Source organism: Erithacus rubecula, assembly GCF_903797595.1.
Source record: "Erithacus rubecula genome assembly, chromosome: 17".
NCBI lineage: Eukaryota > Metazoa > Chordata > Aves > Passeriformes > Muscicapidae > Erithacus > Erithacus rubecula.
Genome location: NC_136669.1, coordinates 9412033 through 9431873, shown reverse-complemented (window position 1 = coordinate 9431873; position 19841 = coordinate 9412033). Strand labels below are relative to the sequence as shown.

At 39.2% G+C, this 19841-nt stretch overlaps 1 protein-coding gene across 6 annotated transcripts in view; it reads right to left on the bottom strand.

Annotated features, from left to right (window-relative positions):
- Positions 1-19841, bottom strand: part of TXNDC11 (thioredoxin domain containing 11) — a 27330-nt gene extending 7489 nt beyond the window's left edge. Inside the window, exons 1-9 of one of the 6 annotated variants that reach the window (XM_079320943.1) lie at positions 19393-19841; positions 15325-15399; positions 14818-15034; positions 13993-14090; positions 12037-12166; positions 6797-6890; positions 5585-5697; positions 4429-4629; positions 1949-2732 (exon numbers count right to left, since the gene is read on the bottom strand). In XM_079320943.1, coding sequence (XP_079177069.1) covers positions 1949-2732; positions 4429-4629; positions 5585-5697; positions 6797-6890; positions 12037-12166; positions 13993-14090; positions 14818-15034; positions 15325-15399; positions 19393-19826 — 2146 coding nt within the window. In that variant the 5' untranslated portion in view covers positions 19827-19841. Of the gene's footprint in view, positions 1-1948; positions 2733-4428; positions 4630-5584; positions 5698-6796; positions 6891-12036; positions 12167-13992; positions 14091-14817; positions 15035-15324; positions 15400-18309; positions 18543-19392 lie in introns of those variants that run through there. The other 5 variants (XM_079320946.1, XM_079320944.1, XM_079320947.1 and 2 more) reach the window with 5 other exon arrangements.

Here is a 19841-nt window from a genome sequence, read left to right as displayed (position 1 = left end):
ACCAATATGACCAATCCCCTTTTGTCTATCAGTGACCACCTTCCTCTTTATTCTACTTCTCTTTAAGATTTTTAACAAGTAGCTGGCCAATGGTAAAAATTTAAAATAAGCTCCAAATCCCTCAATTACCTTCAGCTACACTACTCTGAGCCTGAACTACATTCTCTAAATTGCTGCAAGGTATCAGTAATATCCTTCTTTTGAACTTGAATAGAGAAGTATTATTTTGTGCATTAAAAATAATGAGTATTTAATCATCAAGACAGAAGGCAAAATATGAAAAATAATAAAAATAATTGTTTGATCAAATAGAAACAGCTTTGTCATATTTCCAGCATAAAAGTAGGCCCGAGTAAAACTGCCACTTTTGTACAGACATACAAAGTACCAGATCACCAAGTTTATCTCTGAAATGTGAACAGCAGTACATTTAGCTCCTTGTTTACTATTCAGCATTTCATTTAATTCTCACACCAGGCAAAAAGCTTTTTTTCTTTTCAGATCTCTAGATTTGGAATATATATGCATGATTAAATAGTAACTGAAAGGAAGGGGTTAATTAAAAGACATTCCTGAATCTCTAGAAACCATCTGTAAAGACTGAGATCAAGGGTATTAAGCAGCAATCTGTTTTGATATTATGAAATACTAAGGTAAGATCTTAAGGAATGAAAACAAAATTAAAATAAAAAGCACAAAACCCAATAAATCAGGGACTCCTTGATAATATATGTAGAACCAAAAGTTTTCTGGATGTTGAAATGATGGAACAGAATGTACTGAGTCTGACTCTGCAGAGAAACCCTCATCATACTCAGGAAATCCTGTGACCTAAAAAATGTTTGAGACAGAAAGTACTGGAAACACAAAGGGGAAGGAAATTTTTATGTCTTCATTCAGATCTTAATATTTCCTAAGTATCCTTTTATGGTCACTGAGGTTTTTGTTTGTTTTTCCTGGGGGTTGGGATAGATACAGGATACAGAGCAGCTTGTGATCCTTAAAAATAACATGGCTATTTATTCTATCCTGTGCATATTTTTGTACTTAGATTTATGGCAAAAAGGAAATGCAATTGGTGCTATAAGAATTACAATATATGTTATTGAGCAATTTATTTTAATAGCCAAATTTTCTTCCATGTTTACTTACATAGCTAACATTAGGAAACCCAGTATTTTCTGAAGTTAGACTCAGTTTTTGCACATCAGCATGACAGGCAAATGCATATGGTTAGGAATATTTTGTCTTATTCACAAATTTGAAAATCAGTTAGAACTGCAATCCTTGAGTTGTTTTGTCAGGGTTTTTGTTTGTTCTTCTGGGTTTGTTTTTTTTTCTGCTCCACTTCATATGGGAAATAATAATTGGCAGATTTGGCCACAACCACTTCAGAGCTCTACCCTGTTATCTTGAAAACAGACACACTTTTCAAAATAAATTTATATCAATGTAAGTTGGTTTCAGAAGACAAGAGGATGGGGAAGTCTCTGCTGCTAAGTGGTCAGTATCTCCTAAAATTCTGATATTTTAGTACACAGAACAGCTGTCAAACATCAAAATTACCATTAATATACAAATGTCTTCTGTAATCAGGTATTCTAGATGAACAGAATTTTTTTTCCATACACAAGTTAATTTAGATTTTACCAATTCCACCAATGCATTAGGAAGTCAAGAATCACACATTTTAAGGCTCACTTCTTATAAAGCAAATTACTTACGGTATAAGGAACTTAGTTCTTATGTCACTTAGAACACGATCATGTTCTAGTTAACAGAATCATTCATAAATGCTTAGTTAACTACTGAATAGAATAAAATAAATTATAATTCACAGCATTAACTTCACAAACTAGTCTCTCTTTTCAAAATCACATTAAGTTTTCCAGTCCTGCTTGGAAACACAATTTTCTGAATGCAAGCATTTGTAAAATGAATACAGTACCCAGGGTAGGTCCAACAAGTGACTGATTCTGGTCCAGGACATAGTGCACTTCCTCTTTCAGGTCAACAATGGCAGCAAATTCCTTAAAATGAGTAGATCTTGATGCTCCTAGTCTCTCTGCATATATCCAGAAAAGATTTGAATCCAGAAGATAGAGATTCAAGGTTTTGTTGGTCCTGCAGCTCAGACCAGTAATGTTCGTGCTACTAATATTAAGGTCAGGAATAAAACAATTCCTATCCTCAATGTGAGGAATAGAAAATTGAGTGTTATCTTTCTTCCCATGGGAAGAAAATGCTACTTTGGGGGTCTGAAAGATGGTCTTCTCAGAACTAATGAGACTTAAAAAATGCCTGTTTACTGTCCTGCAACATGCAGTGTAATAGCTAAAGGGACTATAGAAACTTAAGAAATTGCTGCATTCTATGGTATTTGATATTACTTGAAAAAAGGTATGTTCCTGGAGGTAGAAAGAGTCCAAAGCTGCTTCTATCTCTAAAAAGTTACAGTGTGGCACATGGACTTTATTTGGTTTGACACCAAGAGTCTGGTTAACACAGAGCTCACAGACATTGTGAGTTCTGGAGATGGAGTGCCACTGTGGAAGCACCACCGTGTTACAGCACGGGTACTTGGCTATCGGAAATGTTTCAGAGAACTTCAGATGTGCATCTGTTACAGAGGAATCAAAAGCTGGTGAATCAGAGTCTCCTACGTGCTGAAGATCTGGCTCAGCTGCCTGGCTTTTATTACACTTGTGGTATTCCAAGGCCACTTTGGTAATCTATGGAGGGGAATAAAAGAGAGAGGAAAAAAAATAAAAATCAAGCTTAACTGTACATAGTTCACCCAAATACAGTTATCTGTTGCAGGTTTAACAATATTATGTGCAATTAGAGTTTGAATTTAGATGTAATTTCAGAATAGATGGAATTTCAGAAACATGAAGTTGACTAACCTTTGTTCTTTCAAAAAATTACAGGAGGCTCTGATTTGATAACAAAGTTAAATTTTCAGATGTTTCAGCACATAAATATTGAATATACAGAACAAAAAAGTCACTTTAAAATATTATTCAGTCCACCACACTGATTGCAAGGTCTTCTAAGCAACATACTTACTACAGTGCAATAACACTACATTTTATGGCTAAACCTCACTACATGAAGCATTACTGGGCAGAGGTTCCTGAATTTCCCTCATTTTCCAACATGAGGACAAAATAAATGAAAGTATTCCCATATGAAAAGGGAATAGAATTTTCTTCTGGCATAGGTTGTGCACAGATTTTTTAACAATCACTGAGAGTGCTGAAGCAGTGTTTGTATTCTCCCAGCCAGGGGCATATAGTTGTAATAGTCCAAATGTACTCTGCACATTGTAACTTATCAGGAGAAGAAAGAAAACAGGAAAAAAACAACCTGTCCCTCCATGCAAACATTCCTTTGCTACATCATCAGTTTGCTGTTCATAACCAAGGGTAAACAAGCAGAGAAAAAGGCACGTGTATGGGCCATACAAGGAATTCCCCTTCTGGGAGACAAGTAACAGAATATGCAAGAAAGAAAAACAAAAGAGGAAGTTTCCTATCATCCTTAGTAACACACTAAACAAAATATAGAACACTGCTTACAGAAGAACAGTTTGACAGAAACAGTAAAAATTATCAAAGGGATGTTGAAATGTCAACATTGTTTCAGATACTGCAATATTCATTAGGACTCCCTGTGGAAACTACACATTGCAGGACACAGATGCCATGTAAGTAAGAGTCAGCGCTGTTAGAAAAACTCAGCCCAGCTTTTGGTCTTCCATAGATCCTTCTCTGTTCTACACTGTTTAGAGCTACAAGATCACACTGGGATGTGCAGCTTTGTGTTATACTAAATGGGATTATGAGTTTCAGATGAAAAATAGCCCAGGGACAAAAAACTAGTTTTTGGCCCAGTTAGTTTCCCTATTTCATTTCTGCACCACAGACTCCTGTCCTAGGCAGTTCAGAGGAAGACAAAACTGGAAGGTGACTAAAGAACATACAGGATAAAAAAATCAGATTGGCTCTGACTAATTCGATTGGGCTGTATTTCAAGTAATACTGTCTGGTTTTACAAAAGATCCATTCTTCCTTGCACAAGCACCTCTGGAAAGACAAGAGAGGAGAAACAGAATGGGGTGCACAGGACACACACATCTTCATTTCCAGCTGGCAAAGATCTGCATCTCTTGCACTGCACCCACCACAAAAAGGAGAGGTCAAGGAAGAGCTGGATGCTTATTCTAAACAAATGTTGAGTGAGACAAAGGGCACATTGTGTGAGATGCAAACCAGTGTAAGGGAGTTGTGATGATATGGTTTGAGAAAGTGGCTTTGAACAAAACCAGATACTTGGAACAGTGAGATAAAATGAGGTACCTGTCACAATTGCCTACAGCTCACAAATTTTAGTATTTTTGAAGTAAAAAAATGAAATTTCACTTACTTCATCTAAAAGAGGATGAATTTCTTCTAGGGGATTATAAGGTATAAATATGAGAAGTGCTGGTCCTTTCTTCAGTTCATTGTTTAGAAGAAGGCTTTTCCCACCATGTGGTCTCAGCCAGCGTATGAGCATCTCCCGATTTTCCAGGGCCCACTTGCAAATGTTCTCAGCAGTGAAGTTCATGATGTCTTTTGGATAGATCTTGGAGGGGGAAAAATAGTTTTGTCCTCAGTTGATTTAGTAACAAATGCAGTTCTTCAGTATGGCACGTGTTGTTACTCTAGTGACTACACCTCTCTTTCTAAATGTAGTGAGTGTCAGCAAACTTCAGCATTTCATACACTCTTTCCCTTTGGGAAACTGACAAATGCTCATCAGGTTATAGTAACATCCACAAGCAAAAAGGATTCTACCACGGAAGCTCCTCTTTCATTTACTACATTTTTATAATCTTGACTTTTCTCAATAGTACAAATTTTCTTTGTAAATGAAAGAGCTCGTAGTTGGTATCATCACTTATTTTATTTTATGGAATGTCAGAACACTTTTCCCACTATTCAGTCAGCATATTAACTCACTTTAAATTAGCCTTTTAAGACTCAAACATCAAGGCTACATTTAAAACTAGTATTTCTCATTCCTGACTGCAAAGACAATATACAATAAAAGTTGCTCAGAGGTTCTAGGATCAATTTTAACATATTAAGGCAAATCTATCTTAAATTATTAGCATTAAAAACTAATTTTAATGTGTTTTATGCTATTTCACCCAAAATATCCCTGTTTTCCCCTGTCTCAATTGAATAAAATGCACATCACAATACCTATCTTCACAGAGTTTACACTCGTGGTGCCAGTGTGGGTGGGTAGTGTGTCTATGCCAAATAGTGAATCTGAAAGTTAGAATTTTTAGCCTTAACATTTCAAAAAGCAGGGCACATGGATTAACTGTTATTATAAATTCAATTAATTTTATTTGTGTGATTATTCTAATCAGTGCCATGTTATACCTTTAAGCCAAAATGGAAGTTTTCACTGTTCCTACTCTCCCTCCACAAAATCTTTGTCAATATCCTCATTCAAGTAGTTTTCTAATTCTGATTCCTGAGCATTCCTGTACCAAATCAGAGTCCCTAGAGCACAAAGCAATACTCACAAGAGATGTGTTGGCATGTCTGTGCAAATAAACACTGCCAGAGTGCACCAGGGAGATCTCCTCTGCCACACGTTTATCTGTGACCACTCCAAAGCGGATCGTCCCAAGGTAATCTGAAAGCACATTTGCAAGTTTTGAATACAATTACACACACTGAACTCCCCTGGAACACCACCCTCAAACCACAACACACAACACTGCTGTGTAAAGGCACAGGAATCTGTGCAGAGCAACTGCCAATACTGGTGATTAAGGCAGCAGACAAAGATGGCAAGAAGCACAAACGTGTTCCCCTTCTGCACTCCAGGTATAGAGTCCTGTCTATGTAACCTTAATTATCCAAATTCTCCATTTTCTTAGAAAATATAGAATCTGGTATCACAGATACACCTTACTGTGGTTTATGGCATCTCAAAAGCCAAGATAATACACATAAAGCAAAGGCATGAGCATTGTTTAAATGACGTACATTTACAGTAAATATGTATTATTCATAAATACAAATTCTATATTTACAAATATGTACACAAAGACAGACTGCTAATCTTTATGTTGTAAAGAACCAATACAACATACAAATATGAAAATCACAGAACAAAACATAGAACAGACTCTATCACATCAGTGGCACAGTAAGAGTAAGAATGAATAAGTATGAATCTCCTTCATTTCCTGACATGTTAATTTTTAACTTTAAGAATGGCCTATCTCAAATTCACAGCCCAAAAAAGAGGTATTAATCATCACAAAGGTTGCATGTTTAAACACCAACAAGAGGGTTGGTATTTTAGATTATCAGTGCAAACAAGAGGAGCTGTTGTAGTGTTGTCCTTGCTGCAGCTCTGTAATTCCAGCATCACTGAATTCAGTGACCAAGGGCTGACACAACCCAGTCCATCCCAATGCCTCTGACATTGCACAGGGCAAAGGCTCCTGGATTCACTTTAAACAACTGTGAGTCTGATTATGGTCCTGGATGGACTGCAGCTACACATGTCAGGGTTTGAGGAACTCTATCCTGGTGTATCCAGGCTGATCACATTATAAGCTTTTTATGTAACAAATCCTCAACTGTAAGTCTCACAGTTAGATCAACACCAAGGAACACTCAGAAGGGATTAATTTCTAAATTACAAAATACTGTAAAAAACTACTGAAGCACAGACAGAACTCATTCACAGACACCTTAAATTATGAAAATGGTGCTCTTACCTTTCTTTAATGAATGTAATGCTGATGTGAAGAATGTTAAATAACCAGGTGGTTGAGGTGAAGCATTGAACTCAAAAAATCCCACAACTCCAGGCTGAAACAATAAGAAGAGTCAATTAAGCTATTTTCCAGTATAAATATATAGGACTACAGTAAACACAACAGACTCTTAAAAGACAACAATGTTTACTGAAGAGCAGTCACTTTATGCTGCAACAAAAATTTTAATATTAGAAGACTGAATTGAAATCAGTTTTCATTCAAACAATGAAACTGTCATTCAAAAGTTTATTAAGAGAGAGGGGCTTTATGGATGCTAAGTTTCTAATGGTGTGTTTCCCATGTTGAAGTTCACCAAAACCAATTAATACTTGCTTTGCCACTATATTTTGAACCAGTTTCAGCACCAAGATAAGAACCATATGCATAATAAACATTTCTTTGAGAACTGGAATATAAAATATAATTTTTCAGAGTATAAAGGGCTTAAGCAGTAACACTTTAATTGCTTATGTTGCACATAATTAGTATTTTCATATTAATTCACATATTTTGTGAGTGAATACTTGAACTACTAAGATAAGTGATCACCCCATCTTTAAGCTAGTCACTGTAAATTCTTTCAGTATATCCTGCAAGAGTCAGTGAGAGACCAACTGTACAAAGATCTGGAGAACTCCATATCCCATCTGCATATCCACAAAACTCTTCAAATTGCCAGATAGACACTTCTAAATTTAAGACTCATCCCAGAACAGGCCTACTGATTTTTCCAGGTGAATGACTTCCTATTAAATTCAGGAGAGAACCTGGGAGATGCTAACTTGGAAAAAAGAGGTACACTCACTGGATTTTTCTTGTTCCAATATTTCAGTTAAGCTCTAATTTTACATTTTTCAAAATATAATACATTAAAAATTACTATTAATTATGTTTTTGACTCATCATTCAAACTGGCTGAATAAACTTTCAGGACAGAATAAATGATGGCATTTGGTGTTATTTGTTTCTCATCTGCACCAGTGCATACTGAAGGCATTTGACACACAAAGCAAGAGCACTCCAGGGTCTGCTGTGGAACAGAAGATTCCAGACTCACGTGGCACATGAGTTTTTTTGTCCTCTTTGAGTTCTACATATAAAATTTTAACTCCTTTTTAAAACATGACCATACATTTTACCAATTATTAATAATATTAATTCAGTTATTCATATCAGTCTAACACACTGATCTAATTCAGTATGAATTAACAATCTAAAGATGTTCACCAATAACAACATTGCCCATTCCAGCTCATGACTTCTCTTTTTAGGCAGGAATTCTTTCATGGATGAATGCTAAGTATAAACCCCTTGCACATAAAGTTTCTTCATTAAATACTCCAAGAAAATTATCAGTAATAAAAATTAATTACAAGCAATTAGGGAAAATTATGCAACAATAATTACCAAGAAAATAAAACCAGAAATAAAATAGTAGCAAAAAACCACAGCAAAATAATAGCAGTCAGTGTTCTTTTTTAAACATATAGGTTAGTTATTAATGTTCATTTTTTTCTCTTAAGTCCAAACTAAGACAATAAAAAGAAACAAACCCTTATAAAAAACTTTGAATGCATACAACTGAACCAAAATAAGGAGACAGCTAAGATTATCAAAATTTTAGCTTCCCATTTCTTAGGACCATTTTTGAATACTAAGCCTGTACCAAGTGAATTTAGGACACCAAACTGTGAATGAAAGGAGAGTCAAAAGTGACAGTAAAATGTGGCAGGAAGCCAGAAGTTAGAAGCATTATTTAAAAGGCAACATTCTGATTCAGACTGCCAGTTCTGGCTTTACACTGACAGAAGCTAAAGAAGATTTCCAGACTGTGAATAGTATTTCCCAAAGATAATTTTTGTAAAGCGTTTTTTCAATTAAAAAAAGCTGGAGAATATATGCTGGTATATACTAATATACACTACACTATTATATATACTAGTATTTACTAATGCTCTATGCCTAATCAGTAATCTGGTTAACTAATGTCCTTTTAATCATCACCCTAGACCAGTTAAAGTTTTTGCCCTGCTACAAGGTGCAATTATATACATGAAGAAATGAACTAAAATGCCTTGCATTTCTTCTCTAGTACCAAGAAAATTTTCCTGTCTGTAAGAATGAAGTTTTAAACAAGACTGAATGCTTCCATGTATTGCAATAAACAACAATTCTTGCTCTGTACAAGTCTCACAGAAGAAGTATCTCCATGTGAACAAGAGGTTCTTGGTTTGGAATATAAGTGGGCCAGGAGGCACTGGGCAGCTACAACTCCCACCTTCTTTCATGTAAGACCCTCCAAAACTCAGTAACAACTGCCAACAAACAGTTTAGGAGGACATCAACATCCAACCTGCTACTGAAGAGCAGCTGCTTCCAGGCAACCACCATGTGCAGTACTGGGTACCCATCTTCAGGTGAGCACTTAGGAGAAATCAGCTAAAGCTGCTGCTGTCTGAAGTCTGAGGAATAAACACTGACACGTGCCACAGGAGTGCTCAGGAGCATTAGGAAGCATTGCTAGAGTGGAGCTTGCTGGAGCTTTTCTTTCCCTGGGATTTTCAGTCCCTGTTTCAAACCATGTAGGATGGGCTTTGGAGCACGTCTGAGGATGCCAGTGAAGACTTTTAGTGCTATCTCCTGATGAAACTCATATATGGAAATACAAAATCATTAACTGTAGTGAAGCCTGTTTCTTGCTTGGTCTCTACACCACAGAAATGGAAAGTGATGTGGGATGCAACTAAATCAAGTAACAGATTTACCAAGCAGCTCAACAATTACCAAAGAGCAAGTTCATGGAAACTTAAAGAATGAACAGAGATTTTCTTAACATTCCAAGATTTTAACTGCTTTCCAAATGGCACATTTTCCTTGCTCTCAAAAATTAATTCTTACCAATTTCTAGTTTTACACTGGTATCTTTCCACAACCCCTAAGAAACCAACCTCAAATATCAGGGAATGCAGGATCTCAACTTTGGAGTCTTCAACCAGGTTTAGCTTTTTTTTTACGGGGATTGAGCACCCTCTAGTGAGAGCAGCACAGCATGTCATGACATTCGAGATTGGGCCGAGGAACTAAGACAAGTAACAAACACCACCTGTTTTCACATTTAACTGGATTCTGTTCATAACTATTTCTTCTAGTTTGCAGAACCCATTTCCTATCAGAACACAGGACTGAAAATTAGATAGTGATGATAAATATTTTTCCAATTATTTTGAGGTTGAAATTAATTAGCTCTTCAGTGAAATCAAAAATAATGATCCACAAGCAGACAGTAGCCAAAGTGCCAAACAGCAATCTTTGACAGTCTTCTGTCCTTTCCCTTCTGCTAAAAATTAATATTTTTTATACAGAGAAGATCAAAACTCAGAGGAAGACAGTAGCCAAGGGTCTCAAAATAGCAACTCATTTCCCATTTCCCAATTTCCCATAATCTACTCTATTGCCCAAACTTTCTCACTTCTTAAACACAGGACTAACCCCTAGATTGTATCTTCTCCTACAAAAGGTATCGATTTCTCAACTTGCATGGAAAATATTGTAAAATGTTCCTATTTCTGACTGAAGTGATGGAACAACCTATCTCTAGTTTAAAACTAACTTTTCCTTTGTGTCTATGGTTTTCTCTATATCCATATTCATAAACAATTCTGTTTCTTTCATCTTATCTGTATCTGTTACTTTTGTATCCCCTCCTTCCCCTCCTGTATAACTTTACAAAGGCAAGAAAGACACTGAGCACCTGGAGGCATGGTCTGGGACAGAACCTCAGGCATGAAGGACTGCAAGGCAACACAGCAGAACAGCCTCTGTTCTTGGGCCATTTCAGAATAAAAAAAAAGATCCAACAAATGCTGAACACAAACAGCAACTCAGCACTTGGAGCCACAGAATTTCAAGCACAGGAAAGTCTGAATGCAGAAACAAAAATATCTGTTCAACTGTTAAGCGGTATTTGTTTGTTGCCCCCTAAATTTGTCTTTCATCTTAGTCTTTTTCCAGTGGAAATGTACCTCTTAGTGTAAAGCAAATTTAAGCTTAATGACAATATGCTCATTAGTTACCTTCTGCAGTCTACCAAGAAATAACACAACACAAACCAAACACCAAGCATGGCTTTCTTCAAATCTCTCTAAGAGGCAAAGAAATGTTTTAGAATTTTAGAACAGCAAAGCAATGGAAGAACAACAGAATTGCCTGTGATCACAGAAAGTATCAGCATCAGAGACAGACCACAACTCACTACTCCCAACCCACAGTCCCCACTTGAAACACTGGCAAACCAAACCCAGCAGTAGATCCTGGTGTGAGCAGCACAGCCAAGACCCAGGGGAACTCCCAGTGTGTGTCTCCTACACTGACCAGCACAGGTCATGCTCCACTCTGCAGCAGAACCAGGCACTGCCTGTGCATCACTCACACAGCATCTGCTCCAGCCCCAGACACTGGAGGGTCCCTCCCATATTGTGCCCACTGCCACAGCACTGATTTGTTGATCAGAATTTCCACAGTGCTTTAATAGCTTGGGCTTTAGTAGGATTATGATACTTCTGCACTGTGCACTACAAGAATGAAATGAACAGTTACAAAGGGATTTTAAATGGCACATTCTGTCTAGCTAGAAGTTACTATTCCACCAGTATTGATACCATTCTTGGCACCCCTGAACACAAGACACCAAAATGAATAAAATACCTCGTACCAATGGATTAAAATCATCAAGTTACTGCATACAAAGTGATTAGGTACCCTTGCTTCAACTGGTTTCACACTTGTTTTCACTTAAAAACTTATCCTACTAGAAAAGCTTATGATTCTTTAAAAGTTAAAGTAATGATTATATATTTCTCAAATGCTGTCCCAACTTAGACTGCAAGATTTATGTGAAAAGTTTTCTCCCTTTTTTGTTTGTATGTTACAATTTAGCGAAGTAACAACTTTGACTGTTGTCTCTACATACTAAAATAATGTAAAGTAAGAGCATCACTAAAATCATAATATTAACTATACAGGGAATCAACATTATGAATTTGTCATTTCAAATTCTTATGATTTTAACTAATTTATAGGGCACTGATTTCAGGATCCTGAAAATAAACTAGTATTTTGGAGCAGATCAAATTTAATCCTTGAACAAGTCAAACTCTTTCTGAACCACAGTGGTAAAGCTAGAGAAGAGAGACAAATACCTCATAATTTGAGAGGAAATCTAGTAATTTTGATCGAGACGAGATGTAGAGTAGTGGTGTCATCACCCGGCGAACAAACTTTTCAATATAAACAGCACTCATAGGGCCTTTGTATTCAATTGGTCCAAAACTAGTACCAAAAAAAATAATAGAACATTAAGACTTAAATTAACAGTAGAGAGTCCCTCCTGGGGGTGGTAGATAGGAGTTACATAGACAGCATGCTCAGCCTCTAGGGAATTGCTCTCTGTGTTTTACCAGTGGCTCTGTAAGGGAGGGAGTTGTGTTACCAGAGGGAAGCACCAGAGTATCTGTGGAAGGGGCAGCACTGGTGAGAATGGAGGGATGAAGACCACTTCTGAGTCCCATTAAAGAACTTTGTAAAACTCACATATAAATTACATGATTATGTATGTATCTTTCCACTTTTTCTGAAGTAAACACACTTAAAAACACAGATCTGAAAAAGTCACTATTTTCCCTTGTTTTTTCAGTGTTTCAAACTGTATCAATCTGAAAAGGTGCAATATTTTTACACAGGCTTTTATGAGCAGCAATCAGTAAAGCAGGGACAAATTCAGTTACACTGCTGATGAACAAACTCAGCAAAGCTCCAGCTTCCCCCCCAGCCATCAGATAAAACAGCTCACACAACATTAGGCAGTGCTAAAACATAAGGTGGGCTAGGGCTTGCAGCTGCAAATTCCTCCTAATTATCACTGGACAAAGCATCACTGTCCCAAATGAAATCAAACACAAAGAGCATAAAGAATTAGTCCATTTCCATTGAAGAATTTGACGTGATGCATTTTTAATATAGCTTGTACATACACACAAGAAAATACCCAACTCACACTGAGACACCTGTATTGAGGTGCTTCAAAATGGTCTTCTAGAGCTCACTAGATCATTCTATAGCCTACATCAGTTTATCACAAACCTCTGTTTTCACAGTAATTTCACTGCGCAATATGCCCAGGGAACCACATGTGACGTTTAGTACCTCAGGCCTGAGGGATACACTGCCCTTCAAGATTTTATGAAGTATCAATAGGGATTTACACCTCATCTTATTACAACTCTGTTTAAGGTTACTGATGATACCAAGTGCATCCATCTACTGTATTGTAATTTCAAGGTCAAGTAAGTTTCAGTCAATGTACATCCAAGCAGGATTGTAGGGTACGTTCACTACAGTTCAAATCATGCCAGTGTCTCGTGTCTACTACAAGTACAGCTAACAAAGACCAAGACTGTTCCTCCTCAATAAAATTCCTCCCAAAAAACAAAATCAGCCTCTGTAATGAAAGAGAGCTGTAGTTCAAGATTAGCAAAATAAGAAGTAAAATACAAGGGATAAATGCTTTTATGTAGTGTTAGAAACTGTGTTTCATTACTTTCTGTTCCACACAGAGGGAAAAAAAGAATAATACATACAAATACTAAAAAATAAAAGTGAGGTTATATAAAATTTTACACCATGATATCTTAGCTTTGGAGGAAAAGTGAATGCAAAGTTCAAAATTAGAACAAGGTCTTCAGTATGTAATGCTATTTAAATGCGCATTTAAATTTCACTAACTTCAACAGCCCTTAGGTACATTCTTTAATGCTGTCATAACTTAGGACCAGTTGTTATAGTCCATCCACAGAGCAAGCAGACATCTGAAATTAATATGTAACTCTGAATTATTTTCACTGAAGGCAGAACTTCCAGAAGATGTACAGGCAACCCAAATTTTCCATAAGGATGAAGAATTGCCCAGCATGTCATTTAACTGACTGTCATTTAACAGTCCTACTTGAGTAGCATACAGGATGAGTTCACCTATAATCTACCCAAAAACTATTTACTGAAGCCAGAAATTAAACATTTTCAAAATGCAGCACTTTATATGATTCCTCTGTTTCCCAAAACAACAATAAAAAGCCTAGACTGTATATATGAAGTCTTACCTCCGATGGTACAAGTGTATCACGGGAAAATAAAAGAAATGCTTCTGCTTCCTGCATTTCCCCTGGTTCCACCAGCAATTTACAGCCACAAACAGCACCTGCAAAGCAGGTAAAAATTCACAGCTAACAAAGTATATTACTGTGACCTACTTTATCTAAGATGTACTTGATGTACTTTTTCCAATCCATTTAATCTGATATTTTCATGGCCTTTTCAACTCAGTATTCCATATCTGTCACAGACAGACTTTTTTTTTTTTAATTCTTTTTTTGTCATTTTGCAACAACAATCCTTTTGGTCACTATTTTTTTTAGCTTTTTTGCTTCTTAATCTAAATCCTTCAAATTTATTAATTTAATCATAACTCATATTAATTATTTTTCTGCAGAATGGAGCTCAACAACTAGAGATTTAGGACAGCTGCACCTGTAAAGCGTTCACAGGCACCCAACTGTTTGAAAGCAGTGCTGTGGTTACAATCTTTATGTGATTACCAGTGTCTCCAAGGAACCCAGAACTGGAAGCAAATTCCATGGAATTTCTGTCTGAAGGCAGGTGAATAAATCTGAAAACGTTTTACAACAAGAAACTTGTAGGATTCCCCATTCAAAAGCAGAAATAACAGACAATTGAGCAGGAATCACAGGTGATCTCCATTTATTCTACCACTCTGTATGCTAAATTAAAATTAAGGTGACTGATGAGTTTCCCTAAAATGTGAGCATTCAAGTCATACTGTTTCTCATGAGAAGACAACAATCAGCATCAGCTTGAACTCTGAAAAGCTACCAGGTTGTATTTATTGGTATCTTCTCTGGAGTTACCTGGTCTGCCAATCTGCTGGCCACGTGTTCTATTTCTTCTCTTGCTGCAATGGACTGCCCGCACCACGGCGCGTAGAAGAAATACAGCACAATTTCTGAGTCCTGCCGCAGCTGATCTGCATAGTCTAACTGCCCCCGGAAAAGATCAATGACTGGAGATCTTGTGGAGAAAAAATTCACTGGAAGCTTTGCTGCCATTGTCACATCTTTTGCTCGGCTGCGGGAAGAAAATTGAGAGTGGTTATTGAGACTGTACAGCAGCAGGTAAAAAAGTGTGCCCAGAACACTAAGTGTTGTTCTTAGCAAAAGTCATGCAATGACAAAACTTTAAAAATTGATACAAAATGACTACCATTTATGTTATCTGAGTTAGTTTTACAAAATATTACAAAAATCTAAAGATGACCCTTCACAAGCTTTGAAAGTCACACTCTGATACCATGCACTGTCTTTATGGGTATGTTAGCTCACACTCTTATGGTTGGTTGCTGTAGAGCTTAAAATTACCAGGAAGAGTGATTTCTTTTCATTTCTTCCCTGGCCTTATCCTCTTTTAACACCTGTACTTTAGGTAACAGCACCCTGATAAGAAAAGAGATACCAGTCAAAATCTTGTGATGCATTGCTTATATAAACAGAGCCTATTACCCTACCTTATGCTTTCTTTTCCAGTATTCTATACTTCCATTCTTTTATATTGTATTAGCAAAATAAATATAAATGTGCACTAGTTTATTTTACTTATCAGAGCATTTTACTTATGCAAAGTGTTCAGGGTACAACAATGCAAGGACAGTATCAACTAATAGAGAGTCTAAATTTAAAGAGATTATGACAGATGAAGTTTTAAAAGAGAAATTAGATTGGCCAATAAGTAAGAAGAACAGAAACCAAATATACAAGAAACCCTTTCTATCCAATCAGCAATCAAACAATCCAGAATTTGGGACTTCTGAGGTGTTCAGAAATTGCTATAGCAATATCTGCTCTAAATGCAAGTGGAATGATCATACTCTCTTTTTATATTGTCTTCATTTTTATATTTTTCACTAGCTATATTTACATTACAGTAAGCCAGACTGAAAACTGGACACTATCATGCTCAATTTTGCTATGGTTCATAATGGGACTGAAAGTTTTTAGAAAGACTGTGCATTTCTTTACTTTGTTGCAATAAAAAACTAATACAAAATGCATATTATCTGATATTTGATCCTTCGCAGGTTAAAACTTCAGTAGTTGTGATAAAATGATTGACCCCTGGACACTGTCAAATTCATATATTAAGCAACCTTCTAAAAACTCTGCCACACTTTCAAACTTTACAATCCATTTGGTTTTTAAGAAGTACCTTTGTCTTTATAATACAGCAAAAACGTGTATTGTAGCTTTTCTCTCATTTCCAGGCTATTCACTTAAGCTTTAACATTTTAGAATTGTCCTGGTATAATATCACAAGTTATGGACAATCTTAATTTGTATATAAGAGAAAACTGCTTCAAAATCAAATCTGCAAAATCAAACTTTAAAAAATATTAAATGGTTCCTCTTGTTTATAATTCATTAATTCCTCCAGTCACAACATTATGTTTTTACACTATCAAAAACCTATGTTCTTCTATGGACTTCTACCTGCATTCCTTCCCTTCTCCCCCATCCACCAACTCAGCACCTCCTTCTCAACCCTTAAGTTCTTCAACCACCTCACAACCAACACCTCTGGCTCCCTGCCATTCCTGCACCCCATGCTAATCCAAACTGCAGCTTCTTGCCATGATTTCTGCCTGCCAGCTGGGCAGGACACAGCTCCAGGGAGCTCTGGCACACAGGCTGATCAGCTGCTGAAAGCACAACACTTACAGACAGCAGCTAGAATTTCACCTCTCCATCTAGTTTAATGAAAACAGACAACTTCAGTATGTCTAAAACCTCTGCTTCCTCCACTGAATTGAACTGAAAGAGGATGATTGGTTCAAGAATTACAGCATAAGACTTAAAAATTAGATAATGAATTGGCTCCAAATTGCAAGAATGGGTAGAACACATCAGCAGAAATCCTGTGACATCAATGAGTCATAAACTACAAGACTACCTTCAAATATGATAAAAACCCCAATAATTATTAAAAACCAAAACATAATAAATCAATAGCTAACAGCTCCTTAAGAAGACTTGCTGAGTAGTGTCTTCCTCTGCAATACCAAATACATAATAGAATACTTGATTTATTTCCTTAAGAAAACCCCTGTAATTTAGACACATATAAACTGAGTATTACGTAAGAAATTATTACACAAACATAATAATCACAAATTGCTGATTAAAACACTGATTGTGTTACTTAGCTGCTGCCAGAGCCTACAAAAACTTAAACATTCCAAGATAACACCCTGGTAATAAAGGGAAGCACCTGCAAGTATCAACAGGACAGGCAGTCCCTTTGATTGCACAGTCCTGAGAGTGGGGTTGTCTCAAAGATATTTGCATAATTCCAGAAATAATTCTGGTGCTAGACCACAGGCTTTCAGTAACAACCCTAGGCTAGGTCTGACTGCTAGGTCAGGTCTCATTTGGCTACTCTTGAGTCCCTATAAACCCACAAGACTTCAAATGCCACTAATGGATTGCCTTGTAGTATAGGAATTTTCTCTTTCAGTACTTCTTATCCATTGATCAAAGTTATAGATTGTAAGAGCAATGGTAGTACATATGCCCCGGTGCTGTAAATCCCACTGACATGTGGTGAGAAACTATGTCCTGTACTTATAGTTAGCATGTGGAATTAACCATGCTCCCAATTGCACAATTTTTACACCTGAATTTTCTGTATTTCTGAGAGCAACCAAACAGGGAACACCTATTTGATATTAGTTTATCTATTTAACTACAACTTGAAGAGCCAAATCCCTTTAATCAAACTTCTAGATCACAGGGTGGTGAGAACCACATTCCAATCACATTCCATCTGTGAACTTTTACTAGCAGTAAAATAAGAGGAATATGCAGATTTTAAACAGAGGAGATCAGGAAGCATCACTGCAAGTATGAAAAGAAGTATTAATTTCTTAGTAATGTAACACCAGGGAGGTGATTATGTTCAGAAATCCTTCACCATATGTTCTGAAATATGGCAAGAGCTTTACAATTTTATCTACATTAACTGGTCACTGTGAAATACAGTCTCCTGGAATGGAGGCACATCTACTCATTCATAGACTTAAAATTCACCCTCATTCAAGTAGTATTTCCTTTGTGGACAGGAAAGCAAAGAAGGCCTTAGAATTTTTCAGAAGCATTACCATGAATCAAGTGTTTCATGGAACAAAAATTTGTCAGATGCTGTGGAACAGGGACATAATCAGTACCTTGTATCCTTCTCCTAATCTCAAAATTAGTATGGCATGACCTGGAGCACGTAACAGTCACCTTGACCTAAAACCCATCCAGAAAATTTGGGCTCTGGTTTAGGCTCTAGAAGCAGCCCGTGCTCACCTTTCATTGCCGGCCCTCCCTGCCCCTCCAGTACAAACACTCCCGGCTCCACGTACACCAGCTCTGGACAAACAGGAACTGGAGAGCCCTTCGCAAAGAAGGAAGTTCCAGCTCCCAAGAAGAACACCACCACACAGGCAGGGAAACCACGGAACATTTCTGTCCGAAGCAGGTGCAGGCAAAGGGGTGATGACAACACATGAGCCAGGCACACTGCTTTGGCCGCCGCCGCCGCTGAGGGCAGGGCTGCAGCCCAGAGCCCCTCGGCCCTTCTGCAGCAGCGAGAGGTCCCGGTCACCTCTGGAGAGGAGCAAAAGCAGCTCCATCCCAACAACGTGCCGGTCACAGGGCTACAGAATGGGTCGGGCTGGCGGGAACCACAGCAGGTCCTTTGGTTTCACCTCCCCCCTCAGGCAGGGTCATTCCAGAGCACATGGCACAGGATTGTGTCCAGACGGTTCTGGAACATCTCCAGCGAGGGAGATTCCAGAGCTTCTCTGGACATTCTGTTCCAGTGCTCGGTCACTCGCAGGGAAGAAGTTCTTCTCGTGTTCAGGTGGAAATTCCTGGCCATCAGTTCCTGCCCGTTCCTCCTGTCCCATTCCTGGGCCCCACCGAGCAGAGCCTGGCTCACCCTCAGACACTGCCCTGCATATCCCAACTTAGCTCTTAGGAGCGGGTGGCCCCGCGGATCCGCCGCCACAGCACGACACCCCCATGGGCTAATGTCTTGTTTTAAAAAACTCCGTTCCCTCCCCACCCACGTTCTTATCGCCCCCGCCCGCCCCGCGGCCCTGCTGCCATCCCCCTGAGGGGGACACGGCGTCCCCCGACACGTAGTTGCCCTGGGGACAGCACGTGGTGGAGCCCGGGCAGAGAATCCGTCCCCCAGGCGGGTATACCCCTGCCCAACGCGGCCCGGCCTCAGCGGGCACACAGCGGTACAGGGCGACCCCGGCCCGCCGGGTCCCGCCGGCGGCTCTGCCCCAGGCCCCGGAGCAGCACCGCTTCTGGGGACGGCGGCGGGCCGGCGGCTGCTCCCCCCTCGCCGAGCCCCGGGCCCGCCCCCTCCCCCGCCGGTACCTGCAGGTGACTTTGAGGGCGACGAGGAAGGCGCAGCCCAGCACGATGGCCGCGCCGCACAGCAGCTCGGGCCGCCGCGCCATTAGGGCAGCGCGGGGCCGCAGCCGCGGGGCGGCCGCGTCGCCGGGGCCGCCGCACACCGACATGGCCCGGCCGAGGGGGGCAGGGCCGCGGGCCCCGGGCCGCTCCCGCTCGCACACGTCTCCCACCGGCCGCCCGTGAGGCGCGCCGGGCCGGGCGGGGCGGCCGCTCCGCCGGCCAACCCGCCGCCGCCACGTCCGCCCGCCCGAGCAGGCGCACAGCCGGCCCGGAGCTCCACAGCCGGCCCGCGGCACCGGGGACACCCCGGGCGGCAGTGCTGTGCTCGCCTCCTGCGCTCGGCACCGGGGAAACCCCGGGCGGCGATTGCTGTGCTCGCCCCCTGCTCTCGGCATCGGCACCGTTACCCG